The sequence below is a fragment of the Xenopus tropicalis genome, chromosome 10 (assembly GCF_000004195.4).
Source record: "Xenopus tropicalis strain Nigerian chromosome 10, UCB_Xtro_10.0, whole genome shotgun sequence".
Lineage (NCBI taxonomy): Eukaryota > Metazoa > Chordata > Amphibia > Anura > Pipidae > Xenopus > Xenopus tropicalis.
Window position 1 is genome coordinate 45,964,822 of NC_030686.2, and position 19,318 is coordinate 45,984,139.

General features: G+C 42.2%; 1 protein-coding gene across 1 annotated transcript; it reads right to left on the minus strand.

Moving 5' to 3' along the window:
• Window positions 1-1,202: 1,202 nt before the first annotated feature.
• On the minus strand, window positions 1,203-11,714 carry LOC116408043 (T-cell antigen CD7-like). The gene is made up of 4 exons (XM_031894793.1): window positions 11,614-11,714; window positions 4,048-4,413; window positions 2,425-2,525; window positions 1,203-1,704 (listed from the first exon to the last, which is right to left on the minus strand). Exons 1-4 carry the CDS (start codon window positions 11,675-11,677, stop codon window positions 1,582-1,584), a joined length of 654 nt encoding a protein of 217 aa, XP_031750653.1. The 5' UTR covers window positions 11,678-11,714; the 3' UTR covers window positions 1,203-1,581.
• Window positions 11,715-19,318: the final 7,604 nt, after the last annotated feature.

The following is a 19,318-nucleotide window of genomic DNA, read 5'->3' on the forward strand; positions in this document are numbered from 1 at the left end:
TCATAGGCTCCCACACAAAACCACCCGCCAGGGGTATAGATACATACATTGGGAAAGGTCAACCCCACCCTCCTCAATTACAAACATAGCCAAGTGCAAGATGCCATTTAAGCCATTCACTAAGAATACAAAGTCAGGTTCCAACATTATTCAAAGGGTCGGAATTTGCATTGATACATGTTACAGGGTACAGATAAAAATACTTATATACAAACACATATGTCAAACATGGCAAGTTCCCATTATAACTGTAACATCAAAAGCGTAATTCATGCCTCTTTCTACTCCTTGCAGTGGCAGGCAGCACCCCAGACCCTTGGAGTTCCTAATACAGACAGGTAGTCTTTCTGCTCTGAGCCCATAGGTGTGGGAGCACACCACTTTTACCTCTACAGGCAGCTCCTCTCTCTCAGCTGCCTCTTAATTACTGAGAGGGAATATAAACCCTATCTGCACTAGGGATCCCCTGCAGTCCGCATCATTCACCTCAAACACATACTTTGCCATATATTTCTAGGCAAAACAGCCGTGTTATATCCATGTTTTCTCAAAAAGAGCGAATCCTGTCGGTCTGCTATATCCTCTCTTTTACTGTAGGTGGCAGTGCAGTGCAGGCATTTGTTCTCACCTGCCATGGGGGCTACCTCATATTTTCTTTCTGGGAATAAACTATATATGATATAAATATATCTTAAAGGGAATATTACCTAGGAATATATCCACAAAGACAACACCAGCAATCAAACAGGGTGAGGAATAGTACTGAGTAAGTGATTGGCCAAAGGCTATTGAGGCTTTTGGGGGATATCGGTAGGTGAAGAAACTTAATGAGTATTGGATAGGGTGTTCATCAGTTTTACACTACTGTGAATGTGCACAGCTCAGGGCAGGCACAAGGGATTGATGGGGCAGGAGGCAAGGTGGGGACTTTTCACTTACTGGAATAGTAGTAATAATAGTGCTCTGGACGGTGTATTTTTTCTCTAAAAAGGAGCACCAGTCTGGGGTGTGAGATTTGCATTTGTAATCACTGGAAGGTAACCTTTCATTCTCCTTTAACTATATCTCCTATTGCTGTATGATGGTTTCTAAATCATAATCATCCATGCTAGATATACTTACAGATTATTTTACTGGTAATGTCAGAACCAATATTTGCAATTTCATTTATTTACATTCTTCAATAATCATCCATGTTGAAATGTACGGACTATTTCATCCCTTGTACTCCTGGTAATATTTGCAATTTCATTTATTTACATTCTACAAAAATGCATGGCAGAACCTGCTTTTGTGCGTTACCAAACCTGAAGAAGGGAAGGGAACTGTGGCCTGGAAATGTGTTTAATTCTGAAAACTGAAATGTTTTAGTTTGTGCTACATTTTCATATCCAGTTATGGATATCCATTAGACTTAATAGATGGTTAAGAGGGCTGCTTAGAATTCCTTGTAAGTGCTAAATCACAAAAGCTGCTGCCCAATGAGGCTTCTTTTTGTAAACTGAATTTAAAATCCATGAAATGTAATAAGGACACAGCTCATATGCCGTATGCGTTGCTCAGAGGAGTAAAGTAAGTGCATTAAGCCAATAACCCAGTATTGTAAGCGTTGGAGTTGCTCATCGTGTTCCTTCTGGTCAGTGTCATGTCCACGTATACAGAGTTCTGGGGCAGTTTTTGTGTGGCTTTCTTCAGCTGAATCCCCTGAGAAACAGTAATAAACATTTATCAAAAACCATGGGCTGATAGCAGCCGTGTTACAATCAAATTCTATATACATTTATATTTCAGACTTTGCCATCTGAAACCTTAAAAAAATGAATATGGCTAAAAATGCCATATTTTATATACTGAACTTATTGAACCAGCCTGAAGTTTCAGCATCTCTATCTCTCATCTCTATCTGGGAGCTGTTGACAAGCTAAGCTTAGGGGTCGTCACAAATTATCAAGCAGACAGTGAGGTTTGTTGCTACAGGGCTGATGGTTACATTTTTATGGGAATTGCACTGGTTTCTGTGTTACCATGTAGTGTGAATCTGAATTACAAAAAGCCAAAACATAATGTACAACATGTTTATCCTACTTCTTTAGTATGGCTTTAGTTCTCCTTTAAATTGTCAAATGGTGGGGCATTGTTGTCATAGGACCATGGTGTAAGGCTGGTGAAAAATGTCATTCATGTCTTAGGTAAAAACACTTAGTCCCCGAACTAACCCCCAAATGTAACCCACAGCAACCAATAAGGTGCTTGCTTTCAAACAGGTGCCCAATAAATGCTGATTGTTGCTATGTGTTACTGCTCCTGGGCAAACTTTCTGCCTTTTATTACAGTACATAACCCCATTAGTGTTCTTTAGTTCCTGGTTGTGTTTTCTAACTGTCCTAAGTAATAAAATATCAACTGAGCCTCTGGAATACTTACATAAATCTTGTATATTGCCAGCAGCAGAAGGGGCAGGCACAGGACAGCAATAACCGCAATATAGATGGGAAGAAGAACTTCGTTTCTTGATTGTTCTTGTTCTGCATTTACATCAACACAGATATATATCAGTTTCCCTACTTGTGTTTGAAAAGGCATACATTAGGACTAGTTAGAGAGAAGGCAGCATTCAGGAGTGTAAGTCTTATTATCCCTGTCCTTAAAGCTGGCCATACATGCACCAATAGTATCATACGAAACTCGTTTCATATGATATTCGGTGCATGTATGGCAGATCGACGAGACGACTCGATATTCTGTTATTGGTCGTCTTGTCGATGGGGCGGGTCAAAAGATTTTGATTGGCACCCGAGCAAAATCTGTGTTCAGGGCTGTATCGTCAGATGGAGGTAGAATCCCTATTGTTTATACCTCCATATCTGATAATTCAGCCCTGACCGTTAACAAAGGGAACGATCAATCTTTCCTGCGACCATTACATTGTTATTGGTACGTGTATGGCCACCTTATCACATGCGCACTAGGAATGAGCAAATCTGTCCCGTTTGATTTAGAGAATTTAGCAGCTTTGCAAATTTTTCAAACTTATTTTTATGCGCATGACATTTTTCACACAATAAAAAGAAGTTTAAAAAAATAAACAAAATAAAAGGTGGCCATTAATTGGCTGATTCTCCACATATCTAACTGATAAGGATACAAAGTGTATGGCCGATTTTGTCCGAACCATCAGAACTGCAGGATTTGAAAAGAAGCTGTGATGCCTCTACCCCTCATTATCTATCCAAGTACCATGACCTGCAACAAGGCACATTGGCTGATGATATTTCCAAAAATGGTTTCCTGATACTGACCCCCGACCTGTCCTACATATCTAAAGGGTCAGGTAAAATCACCCTAATTGGCCCCTGGAGAGATATGGTCACACAGAACAATTGGATATAAACTGTAGTGCTGCTTAGCATTTTCCAAGGGGTGGTGATTTACTCAATATACAACCTGCGTACGGCTGTGTCACGTCAAACAAGTAAATCTGCGCAACTCAAGGAAAGACAGAGAACCATGAACCCGCGGGCCCCCAGTTCAACAAACCAGAATTCAATCATATCACAGGCCTCTACATGCAGCAGTGCTGTAAATACAAATGGAGCTTTCTGGCTAAAGGGGTAGTTTTTGAATTATTTGCCTTCTTTGTCTACCACTTTCCAGCTTTCACATGGGGGGTCACTGACCCCACTAGCCAAAAAACGTTTTCTCCTTGAGGCTACAATTTTATTCATATTGTTACCTTTTATTTTTTATCTTTTTATTTTTTCCCTCTCCTATTCATATTCCAGTCTCTCATTCATACCCCTGCCTAGTTGCTAAGGTAAACAAGACCCTAGCAACCAGATAGCTACTGAAGTTCCAAACTGGGGAGCTGCTAAACTAAAAGCTAAATAACTGAAAAATGACAAATGAAAAACAATTGTGTCAGAATATCAATGTCTACATCATACTAAAAGTGAATTTCAAGGTAATCAACCCATTTAAGGGTCATTGATTCTTCTGTGTGTTTTGTGAGGCTCTTGCATCGATTTTAGCACAACAATCTCCACTCACCTTTACCTATACCGGGGCATTCGGCTGCAGAAAGCACTGAGATAAAAGTCCCACCTCCACAGAGTTTTCTATACGAATCGGTCGGATCTGCGTCACACATGTAAATATCCGTGTCATCCGCCGTCAGATTTGTTAGCGTCACTGTAAAATCCCGACTCCACCCCGACAATAACAGACTTTGGTTGTAATCTGGTTCCTTGCTGGTTGTATTGGTTTTATTGGTATACATTATTTTCCTGAAACGCCTCAGTAGATGCACCCCATGGATATCCTTTTCCGACGTGACTTGGCACGTAATACTGACAGATCCTCCTGGCAGAACTACAGCAAATTTTGGAGTTTGCCTTATACCAATAACTGAATTTTCTGAAAAGGAAAATGACAACACTTGTTTATTCAAAGTACAAAAAAACATTAATTCTCCAGCATAGTTATTTAGTCACTGCTCCATGCAGGGTAAAATATATGACCACGCCCATATTTGTGACCGCACCCTCTAAATACCACTCCCATTTTACAAAATTTGGCAGGTTGTTTGAACATATTTATGGGGGTTTTGGGGTCTTGCTTTGTGTGTTATTACAGTTTTGCTAAAATTGTATCTAAGTGCAGGTGTAGCTTGTTAAGTTTATCTGGGCTCTCTGCCAAAAGCCCACTTGTGTAATTAAGATTGAGAAACATTGTATCTTTTTTAGCATTCAGAGCAGGAGATCAAAGGGAAATGAGGGACTTTTCTGAAAAAAAACGGAACTGCGGACTGAGTTGTAAAAATCATGACTTTCCCACGAAAATCAGGACAGTTAGGAGGTATGCAATACATGCACAGATTTTATCATTTTCCGACTGAAATTTTCTAACCTGGTCGATCAATTAAACAACCAATTGCCCACACATGGTCTGAAAATCATATGAATCAGTGCTTGTATGGCCAGCTTATCTGTGAATCTGAATCTATCGATAATTTAAGGGGAATTTCAAGGGGTTGATGTGCCGTAAAGAGATGAATTGCTTGTTTTGCTTACCATGTGGTTACATATTACTCGTTACTAGGCAGACAAACCCAGTAATAACAGAATTAGTTTGCAGTCACCAAGGGATGATGAAAATGGTATGGCCAGGGTTAATACAGGACATGTTAACTCTCTAGACAAGAGGCCTTCTATCAGGCCGGCTTCCCTTACAGCAGCCCACCCTGTAGCTCCTGACTCATTAGCACCCATGCACGGTTCTCTGACTGCTCTGCGTGTGATGTAACAGGGAAATGTTGCCAGACGCCAGTAACCTTAACTGTCATTTCAGTAGGGATGTGTCAGTTGTGAATATGACTCACTCGACATTTCGATAGCAGAAAGCAAACCACGGGTATCTCACAGTATGTAATACTATGGGGCATATTTATTATAGTGTGTAAGCCAACATCACTGGTGATGTTGCCCATAGTAACCAATAAGACGTTTGCTTTTGTTGACTTGACCGTTCATCTCTAATTGCTAATTGGTTGCTATGGGCAACATTACCGGTGATGTTGGCTTGCACACTATAATAAATATACCCCTACCTGTAACCTGGGATAATTTGCCCTTGTGGCAATTTGTATTTTTCCAAATAATAATGCCTTTTCCTCCTGACTCAAATGGAGGTCTCTGGCCCTCTGTTCTTTCCTGTGTTCCCACATTATTGTCTAAAACGTTCTCTAATGTATTTATGTATTAATGTTCTCTCAAGTGCCTCTTCTCTGGAGAAAACATTTAATAGGAGCTATGTAGTGGAATTAGGGCTCTTACACATGGATTTCTCCAGAATTCCTCAGCAGGGGAGCGCAGAACAAAACACAACCTATTCTTCCTTATTGACCCGTCTGACACAGACCATACCTACTAACTGTCCCAATTTTTGTGGGACAGTCCCGATTTTAACAGTTCAGTCCACTCCATATGTCTGCACCCAGGGCCGAGACAGATCATAGTGAAGGGGCTGTTTCTTGGCTGGGCTTATGTGCAGGCCGTAAAACAGGCCCATGTTGCAGTAGCCTTGAGGGGGTTGTTCACCTTCAGGTTATCTATTAGTATGTTATGGAATGGTCTATTCTAAGCAGCTTTTCAGTTGGTCTTCATTTTATATTTTGTATAGTTTTTAAAATGATTTGCCTTCTTCTACCGACTCTCTCCAGCTTTCAAATAGAGGTCACTGACCCCGGCAGCCAAAAACTATTGCTTTGCGAGGCTACAATTGTATATTATGGTTATTGTTACTTTTTATTATTTATCTATTTAGGCCCACCTATTCATTATCCTGTCTTTCTTTCAAATCGCTGCCTGGTTGCTAGACTGAATGGAACCCTAGCAACCAGATAGCTGCTGAACATAAAGCAGAGAAATCACAAATACAAAATAGAGACCAATTGCAATCTGTCTCATATCAGAAGTTATTGTAAAGGTGAACAACCCCTTTAAATGTATGAAGCTTGATCAAAAACATTCAAAACCGTGTGAGAAATCTTCTTGCAGTCATATTATTGTTATTATAGCAATTCTCAGTTTCGCTGTGCACTTACACAGAAGGGGAATTTTATTGCCTAAACACAGAAACTTAGTAAGGGAAATTCACCCTATAAAATAAAGAGAGAAACTTTATTGTTTCGTGTACTGCAGGAAAGTGTGCAGGTGTCTATAGACCCTGCTCTTTCATTCACTTGGGTTTGTAATGTAAAATGTCAGAGGAAAATGGGTGCCAGTCATTGTGACGCTTGAACTGGGCAAATTTATCCCTAAATGCCTCATTTACATAACTCTGAAATAGAATGGAAATCTGACTCTGAATCTGAGTTTGTTTTTGTAGAACTGCTGTGCAACATCTAAACCTGTTCCCTCTTTAAAGAAAAATGAACAAATGTAAATATATTGTATTTATTATAAATATAAATGCTCAGGGAATAAGTGCCATGTGGTGTGAGACACAGTAGGAAGGAGGTCCCTGCCCTGTAGAGCTTACAGTCTAAGTGGTTGGGTAACATACAGGCACAAACTGGAAGGTAAGAGGCACCAGGTATGGGCATTTGCCCTTAAGCGCAGGACTGGGCAAAATAATGTTTTAGTGCTCCAGAAGGTACAGTGTGAGTTTGTACCTACGGAGGGATTCAGGGATAGAGTTCCAGAGGGAAGGAGCAGCGAGATAGAAAGGGTTAAGATGAGAGAGCGCAGTGGGTGTGGATGGTGTAAAAAGATGGAGGCGCAGAGAGAAGCGAAGGAGATGGCCAGGGTGACCAGTGAAGAAATGTAGTGAGGAGCAGAGGAGGGAAAGGCTCCCTCTTAGAAGAGAGCAGGAGGATCTTGGCAGCAGAGTTTAAGACTGATTGCAGGGTAGAGAGGTGGGAGTCTGGGAGGCCAGTTAGTAGGAGATTGCAGTAATCTAAGCGGGAAAAGATAAGGGCATGGATTAGTGTTTTAGCTGTTACTTGTGAAAGAAAGGGGCATATCTTGACAGCAAAGGACCAAGCACAGAGCCCTGAGGCACCCCCACACTGAGCTGAACCAGGGTAGGGGGATTTGTTAGCAAGAGCGACAGAGAAGGAGCGGTTAGAGAGATAGGAAGAGAACCAGGATGCTGCTTGATCCGGTATACCCAGAGAATAGAGAATTTGCATAAGGATAGAATGGTCGACAGTATCAAAAGCAGAGGAAAGGTCTAGGAGAATGAGGACTGAGTAGTGTCCTTTGGCCTTGGCAGTCTGGGGATCATTTGCCTCTCTACATAAGGCCGTCTCAGTGGGGCGCAGGCCGAAAACCAGACTGCATAGGGTCCAGCAGATTATGGGTGCAGAGGAAGTTAGCGACACGAGAAAAGACAAGACGTTCCAGGAGTTTAGAGGCTGGGGGGGCAGGAGAGAGACGGGAGTTAGATAGGCATAAGGGGAAGGATGAAGTAACGAGTTAAATATGGAGAATAAGCGCCGTAGGTTTGATTTATTATTATTTACAAGTGTGTTATAGTATACTTACTTGGGCTGGGATAGGGCAGTATTGAGGCACACCATAAGAAATTTATAGTGGAGGAAGTCCGCTTTTGCTCAAGATTTCCTCCAAATGAGCTCAGCAGATCGCGCACAGGAGCGCAGAAATAGTATCTGAGGGTTAAGCCAGGGACGGGGATTGTGGGCAAGACTGCGTTGCGGCTGCAGGGGGGCATAGGTATCTATTGTGGATGATAAAATAGAGTTGTAGCTATTTACCAGTAACTCAGGATCAGAGGAAGTTAGAACTAAGAGATAGAGAGAGCAGTTATATCAACCATTCAAGTGTTGTGAATCAGGGTTTTAGAATGAAGGAGAAGGAGACGCGTGCAAGATAGAAAAAGAGATAAGATGATGATCTGAAAGAGGAAAAGGCTCACCGTTAAAGGAACAGTAACACCAAAAAATGAAAAAGCTTTAAAGTAATAAAAATATAATGCACTGTTGCCCTGCACTGGTAAAACTGGTGTGTTTGCTACAGTAACACTACTATAATTTATATAATAAGCTGCTGTGTAGCCACGGGGGCAGCCATTCAAGCTTGAAAAAAGGAGAAAAGGCACAGGTTACATAGCAGATAACAGATACGTTTTGTAGAATACAATAGTGTTTTATCTGTTATCTGTTATCTGCTATGTGCCTGTGCCTTTTCTCCTTTGAATGGTTGCCCCCATGGCTACACAGCAGCTTATTTATATAAATTATAGTAGGGTTTCTGTAGCAAACACACAACTTTTACCAGTGCAGGGCAGCAGCACATTATATTTTAGTTACTTTTATACACTTTCATTTTTTGGTGTTACTGTTCCTTTAAATGCAGATAGATCTAGATTTTTGGAAAAGACCAGATCTAGGAAATGACCACTGTATTAGCTGTATTAGTCCCACTGCCGGAGATCAAAGGAGGAGGTTAGATGGAGAAATCGAGATGCCAGGGCTGAGAGGGGTCATCTATGTGGCAATTGAAATCGCCTAAAATAATTATTCCATGTAACAAACAGTACCTGTACTTGATCCCAACTAAGATATAATTACCCCTTATTGGGGGCAGAACAGCCCTATTGGGTTTATTTAATGGTTAAATGATTCCCTTTTCTCTGTAATAATAAAACAGTACCTGTACTTGATCCCAACTAAGATATAATTACCCTTATTGGGGGCAGAACAGCCCTATTGGGTTTATTTCATGGTTAAATGATTCCCTTTTCTCTGTAATAATAAAACAGTACCTGTACTTGATCCCAACTAAGATATAATTACCCCTTATTGGGGGCAGAACAGCCCTATTGGGTTTATTTCATGGTTAAATGATTCCCTTTTCTCTGTAATAATAAAACAGTACCTGTACTTGATCCCAACTAAGATATAATTACCCCTTATTGGGGGCAGAACAGCCCTATTGGGTTTATTTCATGGTTAAATGATTCCCTTTTCTCTGTAATAATAAAACAGTACCTGTACTTGATCCCAACTAAGATATAAATAATCCTTATTGGGGCAGAACAGCCCTATTGGGTTTATTTCATGGTTAAATGATTCCCTTTTCTCTGTAATAATAAAACAGTACCTGTACTTGATCCCAACTAAGATATAATTACCCTGAAATCCTATGTCAAATACCAGAGACCAATATCTCCTCCAGGGATAGGTATATACACACTAAGTTTATAACCAAGTATACCTGGCACCCCACAGGCTGGCCCAAATTTACCCGGGTTACCCAGATATGTGCCCCAAATGAAACATTGAGCAAGGCAATTACATGCATGTTTTCTGGGACTGCACTGAGATCCAAAAATTTTGGTCTGAGGTATTTAATTACAGCACCAGTGTCTTGGGACTTTCACTTAACAAATGTGATGAACTATGTCTCCTTTAAATTCTACACTTCCAAAAAAACTATCCTAATGACCTGGAAGGCAAAAGGTCCCTCAACCCTGGGCTTTTGGAAAAAAATGATCAATGACACTCTTCCCAGCCAAAAACTAACATACCTGGCTAGGGGATGCCCAGATAAATTTAACGAGATATGGGACAACTGGTTTAAGGACATACATCAACCCTGAACACCGCCACATACTGGTCACCACAAAGATACAGAAGCACGGACTCAAGACAGAGGTGTATAACAAAGGACACAAAGAACGGACACTGGACTAGCAGTTTAAATTTTAAGCCTCTTTATTAAAAACACATAATAAGGCCACAGGACAAACATGAGACAAAGTCAATAATACACTTGATAAGTATCGAAGCCCAAACACTCCCATCCATACTATTCCTCTTCTTCCTCTCCCTGCCTTACTTTGATTTATGTAAATTATGAAAAACGCAATAAAGAAAATCTTAAAAAAAAAAAAAAAAAAAGATATAATTACCCCTTATTGGGGGCAGAACAGCCCTATTGGGTTTATTTCATGGTTAAATGATTCCCTTTTCTCTGTAATAATAAAACAGTACCTGTACTTGATCCCAACTAAGATATAATTACCCCTTATTGGGGACAGAACAGCCCTATTGGGTTTATTTAATGGTTAAATGATTCCCTTTTCTCTGTAATAATAAAACAGTACCTGTACTTGATCCCAACTAAGATATAATTACCCCTTATTGGGGCAGAACAGCCCTATTGGGTTTATTTCATGGTTAAATGATTCCCTTTTCTCTGTAATAATAAAACAGTACCTGTACTTGATCCCAACTAAGATATAATTACCCCTTATTGGGGACAGAACAGTCCTATTGGGTTTATTTATTGTTTAAATAAACCCAACAGGATTGTATTGCACATAACATTTTTTGAGTTTATTAGATTAAAATAGAGCTTATGGGAGTTGGCCTCTCTGTAATTCAGAACTTAATAGATAACGGGTTTCTGGATATTGGATCCCATACCTGTATAGCTTTTATTCTATAACAAATTAAATGGGAATTGTAAGCAGCTTTTCAATATACATTCATGTAGCATTGTCATTAGTTTTAAGGTTATTTGTAAATGCTGTTAAAAAGCAGTATCCGTCTGGCTGTTTATATTCCCTGCACTGCTGGCTCTGACTCCTGAAACAGTGAAGCCGATTAACAGACCCCGAGAACAACTGACTTCTGTAACAGAAGACAAGTGCTCAGGGCCAGAACTAGGGGTAGGCAGAAGAGGCAGCTGACTAGGGGCCTCTCCTGCCTACCCCTAGTCCTCCTTTTTTGTCATTGCCCCCTGCCGCTTGTCATTAGCGGCGTGGGGAATGACCATCGCATCGCCCCCCTCCGGTTGCCTAGGGCGCCCGGTCAGCTTGGCCCGCCCCTGCAAGTGCAATTACATTTACAAATAACCAGTGAAAGTGTGTAATGAATGTATTGTAAATATTGGCTTAGAACTACATTCATTATTAATAGTTATTACATTAATTATTCATTATGCAATAAAGGGGATGTGCAGAGTCCCATATAAAAATCACCCAAATATTTCCCCCTATTCCAGTTTACTCTTTTTTTTTTTTTAACATGTACATTAACATTCCGCTAATGATGTTAATGAGATGAAAGTAGTTAGTAATACATACCAGTGAAACAGTTTGCTGAAACCAGGGAGAAACTGCAGAAATGCAGCAAAAAGAGAAGCGACATGTTTATCCCCCAAGCTGCGCCTTGAGACTGTGGTTATAGCTTCTGTGAACTAACGGTATAGTCCTCCCACCCACAAGGGAGGACTATACCAATTCTAAGCAACTTTTCAATCAGTCTTCATTATTTTTTTTATTGTTTTTGAATAATGTGCCACTCTTCCAACTTCCAAATGGGGGTCACTGACCCAGCAGCCTAAAAACTTTTGCTCTGTTAGGCTGCAATTTCATTATTATTGTTATTTTTTATGACTTATTTTTCTATTCAGGTTCTCTCCTATAAATATACCAGTCTGTCATTCAAACCAATCCCTGGTTGCTAAGGCAAAACTGCTGAAATTCCAAACTGGAGAGTTGCTAAAATAAAAAAATAAAGACCAGTTGCAAATTTTTCCATATTACTCACTACATTATACTATAAGTTAACTCAAAAGGAAAACAACCCCTTTAATAACAAAAACTGTATCGTACTTACCGCGATTTTCCTTTCCTGGCCTCTCCATGTCAACACTTACCGGGATAGCCCCTCCCCTCTGCTCCCATCAGAAGGACCCTCCCAAAAGCTTTAAAAGACCAACCCTACCTCCACTCCGGTGTCTAGTAATGAGCTTCTTTAAATTATCGAAAAAGGGTGGGAACCTTGACATGGAGTGGCCAGGAAAGTGAAATCACGGTAAGTATGATACAATTTTCCTTATTCCCTGGTCACTCCATGTCAACACTTACTGGGACATAGCAAGCTAATATCCCCAATAGGGAGGGTAAAACTTCTACAAAGGAAGGAAGTCTGGATCCCAGAATATGAATCCCAATCCAAGTGAAAACCCCACCAGTGTAGAAACAAATACCTGGTATAAACCTGTGAACTCTATATCTGGACTAAAATAAAAGAGGAATGAGCAGTGTGAATAGCCAGAGAAAGGACTAGAATTCTATAAAGGCAAAGCCCACACCAAAGTAATGATACGGAGTGTGCAACCCACATCTGGGGAAAGAACTAAACAATTTATCAAAAAAAAAGAGGATAGCAACAGACCAAAAGGTCTTCTTCCACTACTTACCAGTACGCCTGTAATAACGTGCTCTCAGCAATCACTGCTGAAACAGCTAAGTAAACACCTGAGGAAAAAAAAAAAACAAAAAAAAAAACGACAATGACATTCTACATGTATCAGACCAAGATAAGCTATTACAGACAGCCATCTTGTTTTCCCCTTCAAAACATATGCATCTTGTAGATAATTTGTCTCTCCCCCTGATGTCTACAGAGTGCATAAGGGCCTGCCCGTGTCCTAGACCCCAAAACATATGCACCGTGCCAGGAGCCATGTGGGGAATCATCTAGCTAAACATGATAGACCCAGGAAAAATATCCCGGCAAATACAACTAGTCAAGAGCCTTGTCGGTCCCGTAGGCTCTAAAAATGGTACCCTGCACAAAAGCCTACCAAGTGGGCAGTTTAATACCTACCTAACATTATTAAACGAATGGTTTGGAGATACTAACCCCTAGAGACTTCATGCCACTACGGGAAGTGAACAGTACCTGCCTCTGTGAGGAAGCAGCATAGAGCAAGCTTCAGGCAAGGCTGAAACTGATCCTTATCCTACACTCCTGATATCCTGCCCAAGCATGCCCATGGTACTATGGAATCTGCATGCCATAGCATGGGGGTCCAACTGTATTGCATGCCCACCAAACAAGCATTTGCAAAAAAACACTTATACCTACCTACTTACCTATGAGGACCCACCCTGAAAAAGATAAGATTTCATCATGTAAATTGGATCTAGAACCTAGGACTCATTTGCATGCTCTAAAATAAAGGCACCAAACAGGAAGTGAAGACACAGATAATTAAAGGATTAAATCTAGGTAAGCGGAAATAAAGTTATCCACCCATTGATTTAAAAAGGAAACTGACATACTAACAGTATCAGCGCTCAAGCCCATAGGCCACTTAGCCCATGGGTCTGTCCCATAGTAGCCTTGGCCTGCTGATGGTCCAAGGACCCTTCTAAGTTTCTAAATGTGACAATTGTTAATATGTGGCCTCTGAGCCTAAACTCTGGCCCCCTCTATGTACCTGACCAAGGATACTGGACAGGCCTATCTTACTATCTACCCCAACAGCAAGGCCTGAAAATGATGCACTAGTCATGGCCATAGTTGCCTATACAGATTACTATATATGTAGTCACATATACAAAAAGTTCTTTAAACCAATGCACCCACATAATACTGGACTAAGAAATGGTGAACTGATCCTCAGTGTCCAGAGCCAGGGAATGTTAATTATTGACTATACAGAGCCCTATAGTTCAGGCTTCTAGTATAATGCCCTGCCATATGGATAACCATGCCTACCTACAAGGCATTGTGAGCCATGTTACTCCGAGCCGCTCCTTGTTCCTAGAAAAAAGCGATAAACATTTATAACACTTACCCCAGAAGCACAGCCGTAGTGGGAATCCTATAGCCAGCACAAATCAGGTCTGAAAACCATAACTGGAAGATAACATCGCTGGCTACTGTGTCTACAGTAAGGCTAAAACTCAGTTTAGTCTCATTAAACGCATACAATTTGAACAGCCGTAGCATGCCAGTGCATATGTAGCGTGTAATACCTGCACCCTAAATGTCGCCCTTAGCACCTACACAGTATAGGAGTGTTTGAGGCCAAGATGGCTGCTGGTTTCAGACCAGCGTGTCCTACCTAAACACAGTCTGGCTGTATTGGTCTCTATCGAAAGAGAAAAATACATATACACTGTTGATGCCACTTCAGAATTTACCTTTATACAAATATATAATACCTGCATGCAACACACCTGTTAGATATAATACATATACAACCACAATTCTGCTTGGTTGTACCCTTAAGTCAGTTGACCACTACCTTAAAAACAAAAAATACAGCGTAGGGACTGCATTAACATGCAACTACATTATCCAGCTTGGCTGTTGCTTCTACATAAGCCAGTCACTGGGTGAGCAATACCCAAACAGCCCGGTTCAATAGAAACCATGCTTTTAACAGAATTTCAGTTTTTTTTATTTTTTTTTTATTTACACAAACATGATACAGGGTCATTATCAGTGATATGTTACCCATACTTACCTGGAGGCTGCACAAACCAATATGACCCAAAACTGAATAATCATAATACAGTATTGACATTGCCTTAGCCTCCAACCCACAGTACCACTAAAATGCTCCCACATATACATTCAAATTGTTAGTTATCTTAACCAGCCAGGCAACCACTGATGTGTTTTAACATAAATATCAGTTTAAATGGCATATTACCCAGCAGGAGGACTGCTCAAATGTTTTAACATATACATTCAGTATATATAGTATATTACCTACAGGAATCATTGAGATGTTTTAACCTATACATTCAGTATACATGGAATATTACCCATGGGACCCACTGAAATGTTTAACATATACATTCAGTATAGCTGTTCCAATAATCAGGCCCATTAAGATTCTACTACAGAGCCAAGTGCTAAGCTGCCCATTCCAGGCTAGCACATATCCCAATGTACACACTGGCTGAGCCAGGTTACATATACATATTGCAGACACCAATTCCCCAGCCTAAAAAGACTAGCCCAACTCTGTATAAGAAGCAGTAAGAAGGGAAATAAAAGCAAATTGAGGCACCAGAACATAAGTGTAACCCAGACACCTTACCTCATACTCCTGGGGCTTCATCCTAACTGCAAAGAAGGAGAAAGGGAAGAAAGGAAGGAAAAGGGGAGGGAACCTACCTAGCCAATTAACTACAGCTGAATACTGTCATGCCCAGTAATTACCTAATTACCTGCAACTGGTGTCTGCTCTAACAAGCATTGCATTTGCACAGGTCACGGAATAGACAAACTTGCAAACTTACCAATTTGCTCCAAGTGTTGAGCTTGGAATTCAAGCTTGCAAAAAGATTTCTGAGGAAGACAGCTGGCTCTTAAAACTGGAATCCTCCATTTAAAGAAAAAATGATGCCCCAGTATAGGAAAGGAGGCCATAAGGCTTAGGCTCCTAACTAAGTCTGTGTTTCCTGATGCTTAGCTAACTGCCACCTTCCTCTCCCATCTGTAAAAATGAAGTGTAGGGGCCACAGACCCCACTGCCGCCAGATGCTTCATAAGCAGGCCCAGTAGGGCACACAGATGGGGGGACAAGCACCTGCCACCAGACCTGCTAACCGCAGCCTGGGAGAGCACCTAGATCAAGGACAAACAAGTGATACCTGCCATAACACCACCGCGCCCTCCTGATCCCAGAGCCCCAGGCTAGTTACATAAACTATAGTAGGGTTTCTGTAGCAAACACCCCAGCTGTACCAGTGCAGGAATGGCTGCCCCCGGGGCTACACAGCAGGGTATTTATATAAACTATAGTAGGGTTTCTGTAGCAAACACCCCAGCTGTACCAGTGCAGGAATGGCTGCCCCCGGGGCTGCACAGCGGGGTATTTATATAAACTATAGTAGGGTTTCTGTAGCAAACACCCCAGCTGTACCAGTGCAGGAATGGCTGCCCCCGGGGCTACACAGCGGGGTATTTATATAAACTATAGTAGGGTTTCTGTAGCAAACACCCCAGCTGTACCAGTGCAGGAATGGCTGCCCCCGGGGCTACACAGCAGGGTATTTATATAAACTATAGTAGGGTTTCTGTAGCAAACACCCCAGCTGTACCAGTGCAGGAATGGCTGCCCCCGGGGCTACACAGCGGGGTATTTATATAAACTATAGTACGGTTTCTGTAGCAAACACCCCAGCTGTACCAGTGCAGGAACGGCTGCCCCCGGGGCTACACAGCGGGGTATTTATATAAACTATAGTAGGGTTTCAGTAGCAAATACCCCAGCTGTACCAGTGCAGGAACGGCTGCCCCCGGGGCTACACAGCGGGGTATTTATATAAACTATAGTAGGGTTTCTGTAGCAAACACCCCAGCTGTACCGGTGCAGGAATGGCTGCCCCCGGGGCTACACAGCAGGGTATTTAAACTATAGTAGGGTTTCTGTAGCAAACACCCCAGCTGTACTAGTGCAGGAACGGCTGCCCCCGGGGCTACACAGCGGGGTATTTATATAAACTATAGTAGGGTTTCTGTAGCAAACACCCCAGCTGTACCAGTGCAGGAATGGCTGCCCCCGGGGCTACACAGCAGGGTATTTAAACTATAGTAGGGTTTCTGTAGCAAACACCCCAGCTGTACTAGTGCAGGAACGGCTGCCCCCGGGGCTACACAGCGGGGTATTTATATAAACTATAGTAGGGTTTCTGTAGCAAACACCCCAGCTGTACCAGTGCAGGAATGGCTGCCCCCGGGGCTACACAGCGGGGTATATATATAAACTATAGTAGGGTTTCTGTAGCAAACACCCCAGCTGTACCGGTGCAGGAACGGCTGCCCCCGGGGCTACACAGCGGGGTATTTATATAAACTATAGTAGGGTTTCTGTAGCAAACACCCCAGCTGTACCAGTGCAGGAATGGCTGCCCCCGGGGCTACACAGCGGGGTATTTATATAAACTATAGTAGGGTTTCTGTAGCAAACACCCCAGCTGTACCAGTGCAGGAAAGGCTGCCCCCGGGGCTACACAGCGGGGTATTTATATAAACTATAGTAGGGTTTCTGTAGCAAACACCCCAGCTGTACCAGTGCAGGAATGGCTGCCCCCGGGGCTACACAGCAGGGTTTTTTTTTTTATATGGAGCATGCTACATTTTATGCATTTAATGCACTGTTATACAGGAAGTCTAAAAATGACATTATTTATTACAAAATATGAAAATGTGTGAACGAGACATAAAGCGCTTAAGTAAATGTAACCCCTAACCCCAAGAAACACTTCACAAGGCAAAGTGTGAAAAAGCTACTATCTTTAAAGTGCTATATTCCCACAGCTCAATTTCTTCATGAGGAAGATAAAATCTCTGGCTATTACCCTTGTGATATTTGTAAATTGTGTATTTACAGCATTTTGAGGCTTCATTTATCATAACAAGTGCTAAAATGGACACACAAACTGAGCATACATTGACACTATTTACAAAAGGTACTTGCACCCATAATATGGGTCCTTACATGGATCCCACCCTGCTCTGATGAATAGTCTGCAAGGCTCGGACTGGCAATCTGTGGGTTCAGGCAAATGCCAGAGGGGCTGCTGTAAGATGCCATAGACAGTCACTATTTATTGGGCTGGGGGGGCTGTTTGGGCCTCTGGGTACTTGGAATGCCAGGACCCAGGCCCAGACTGGCAATCTGTGGGTTCAGGCAAATGCCAGAGGGGCTGCTGTAAGGTGCCATAGTCACTATTTATTGGGCTGGGGGGGCCGTTTGGGCCTCTGGGTACTTGGAATGCCAGGACCCAGGCCCAGACTGGCAATCTGTGGGTTCAGGCAAATGCCAGAGGGGCTGTAAGGTGCCATAGACAGTCACTATTTATTGGGCTGGGAGGCTGTTTGGGCCTCTGGGTACTGGGAATGCCAGGGCCTATTTTGAATCCCAGTCCAGGGCTGGCATGTAAGCACACGGATGCCAGGGAATCTGGAATGGTTGCTGGCCGGGATGTGGGGGTCAGTGTCCCACTAGCTGCAGGAATGATCCAGCTGAATCAGATGCTTATCATGTTGCGGAAGTCACATAATTCTCATCTAAACACAGGGGATATTGTGTCCATGGCAGCAAGTTGGCACTACTTCTGCACCCACATTGGTTCAATTACACTGGAACTTAGTTACCTACGCCATGCACCGTGCCTGCAGTTCTTTTATATACAGACTGAGAATGGAACAATAACTATATGTTGTGTACATAATGTGCTAACCACTTTGTACTAACCACAGCACATTTATTAAGCTTTTTGCAGCAAATGCACCTGGCCGTGGGTTTATTAACTGTCAGACCCCCACACGGACTTCTTTGCCACATAACCCATTGGCTCCTCCTCCTTCCTGCAACCCAGATACTGCATGCAAACACAGACTAAGGTTTCCTTTTGACTCTAACCAGTGCCCCTTACCTATTAAAGGGGTTGTTAACTTTTAGTTGGACAGAGAGAGCAATATTCTGATACAATTTCCAGTTGGTCTTCATTTTTCATTATTTCAATTTATGTTCAGCAGCTCTCCAGTTGGTGGTTCAGCAGCTATTTGGTCGCTAGGATCCAAATGACCTTAGTAACCAGAGCCTTGTCCTGTACAGGAAAATAAGTAATATAAAGTAAAGCTGCCCATACACGGGCTGATTGTAGCTGCTGATACCAGTCCTTTAGACCAAATTGGCAGCTTATATGCCTGTGTATGGCACAAATGACCGGCCTCCCCGACCGACATCTGGCCTGAAATCGTCCAGATTTGGGAGAGGTTTGATTTTTTCCGTCGGATCAGGGACTGCATTGGCTCGTTGATGTGGTTCATGGACTGACGGCGCCTATACCCTACGTTCTAGTTCAACAGTTTGGCCCCAGGGCCAAACGTCCGAATTAACCCGATATCGCCCACCCGTAGGTGGGGATATCGAGAGAAGGTCCACTCACTTGGCGACCTTGCGTGTATGGCCACCTTTACAGTAACAATTAAACTGGAGCCTCACAGAGCGATAGTTTTTTGGGCTGC

Excerpts from the sequence above, each read along its gene's own strand:
- LOC116408043 (XM_031894793.1), bottom strand. The coding sequence starts at position 11,677 with ATGTCGCTTCTCTTTTTGCTGCATTTCTGCAGTTTCTCCCTGGTTTCA. Across the intron at positions 4,414-11,613 it reads TTCAGCAAACTGTTTCACTG|AAAATTCAGTTATTGGTATA; the intron begins GTATGTATTACT and ends TTTCCTTTTCAG. Across the intron at positions 1,705-2,424 it reads TGGCAATATACAAGATTTAT|GGGATTCAGCTGAAGAAAGC; the intron begins GTAAGTATTCCA and ends ACTGTTTCTCAG.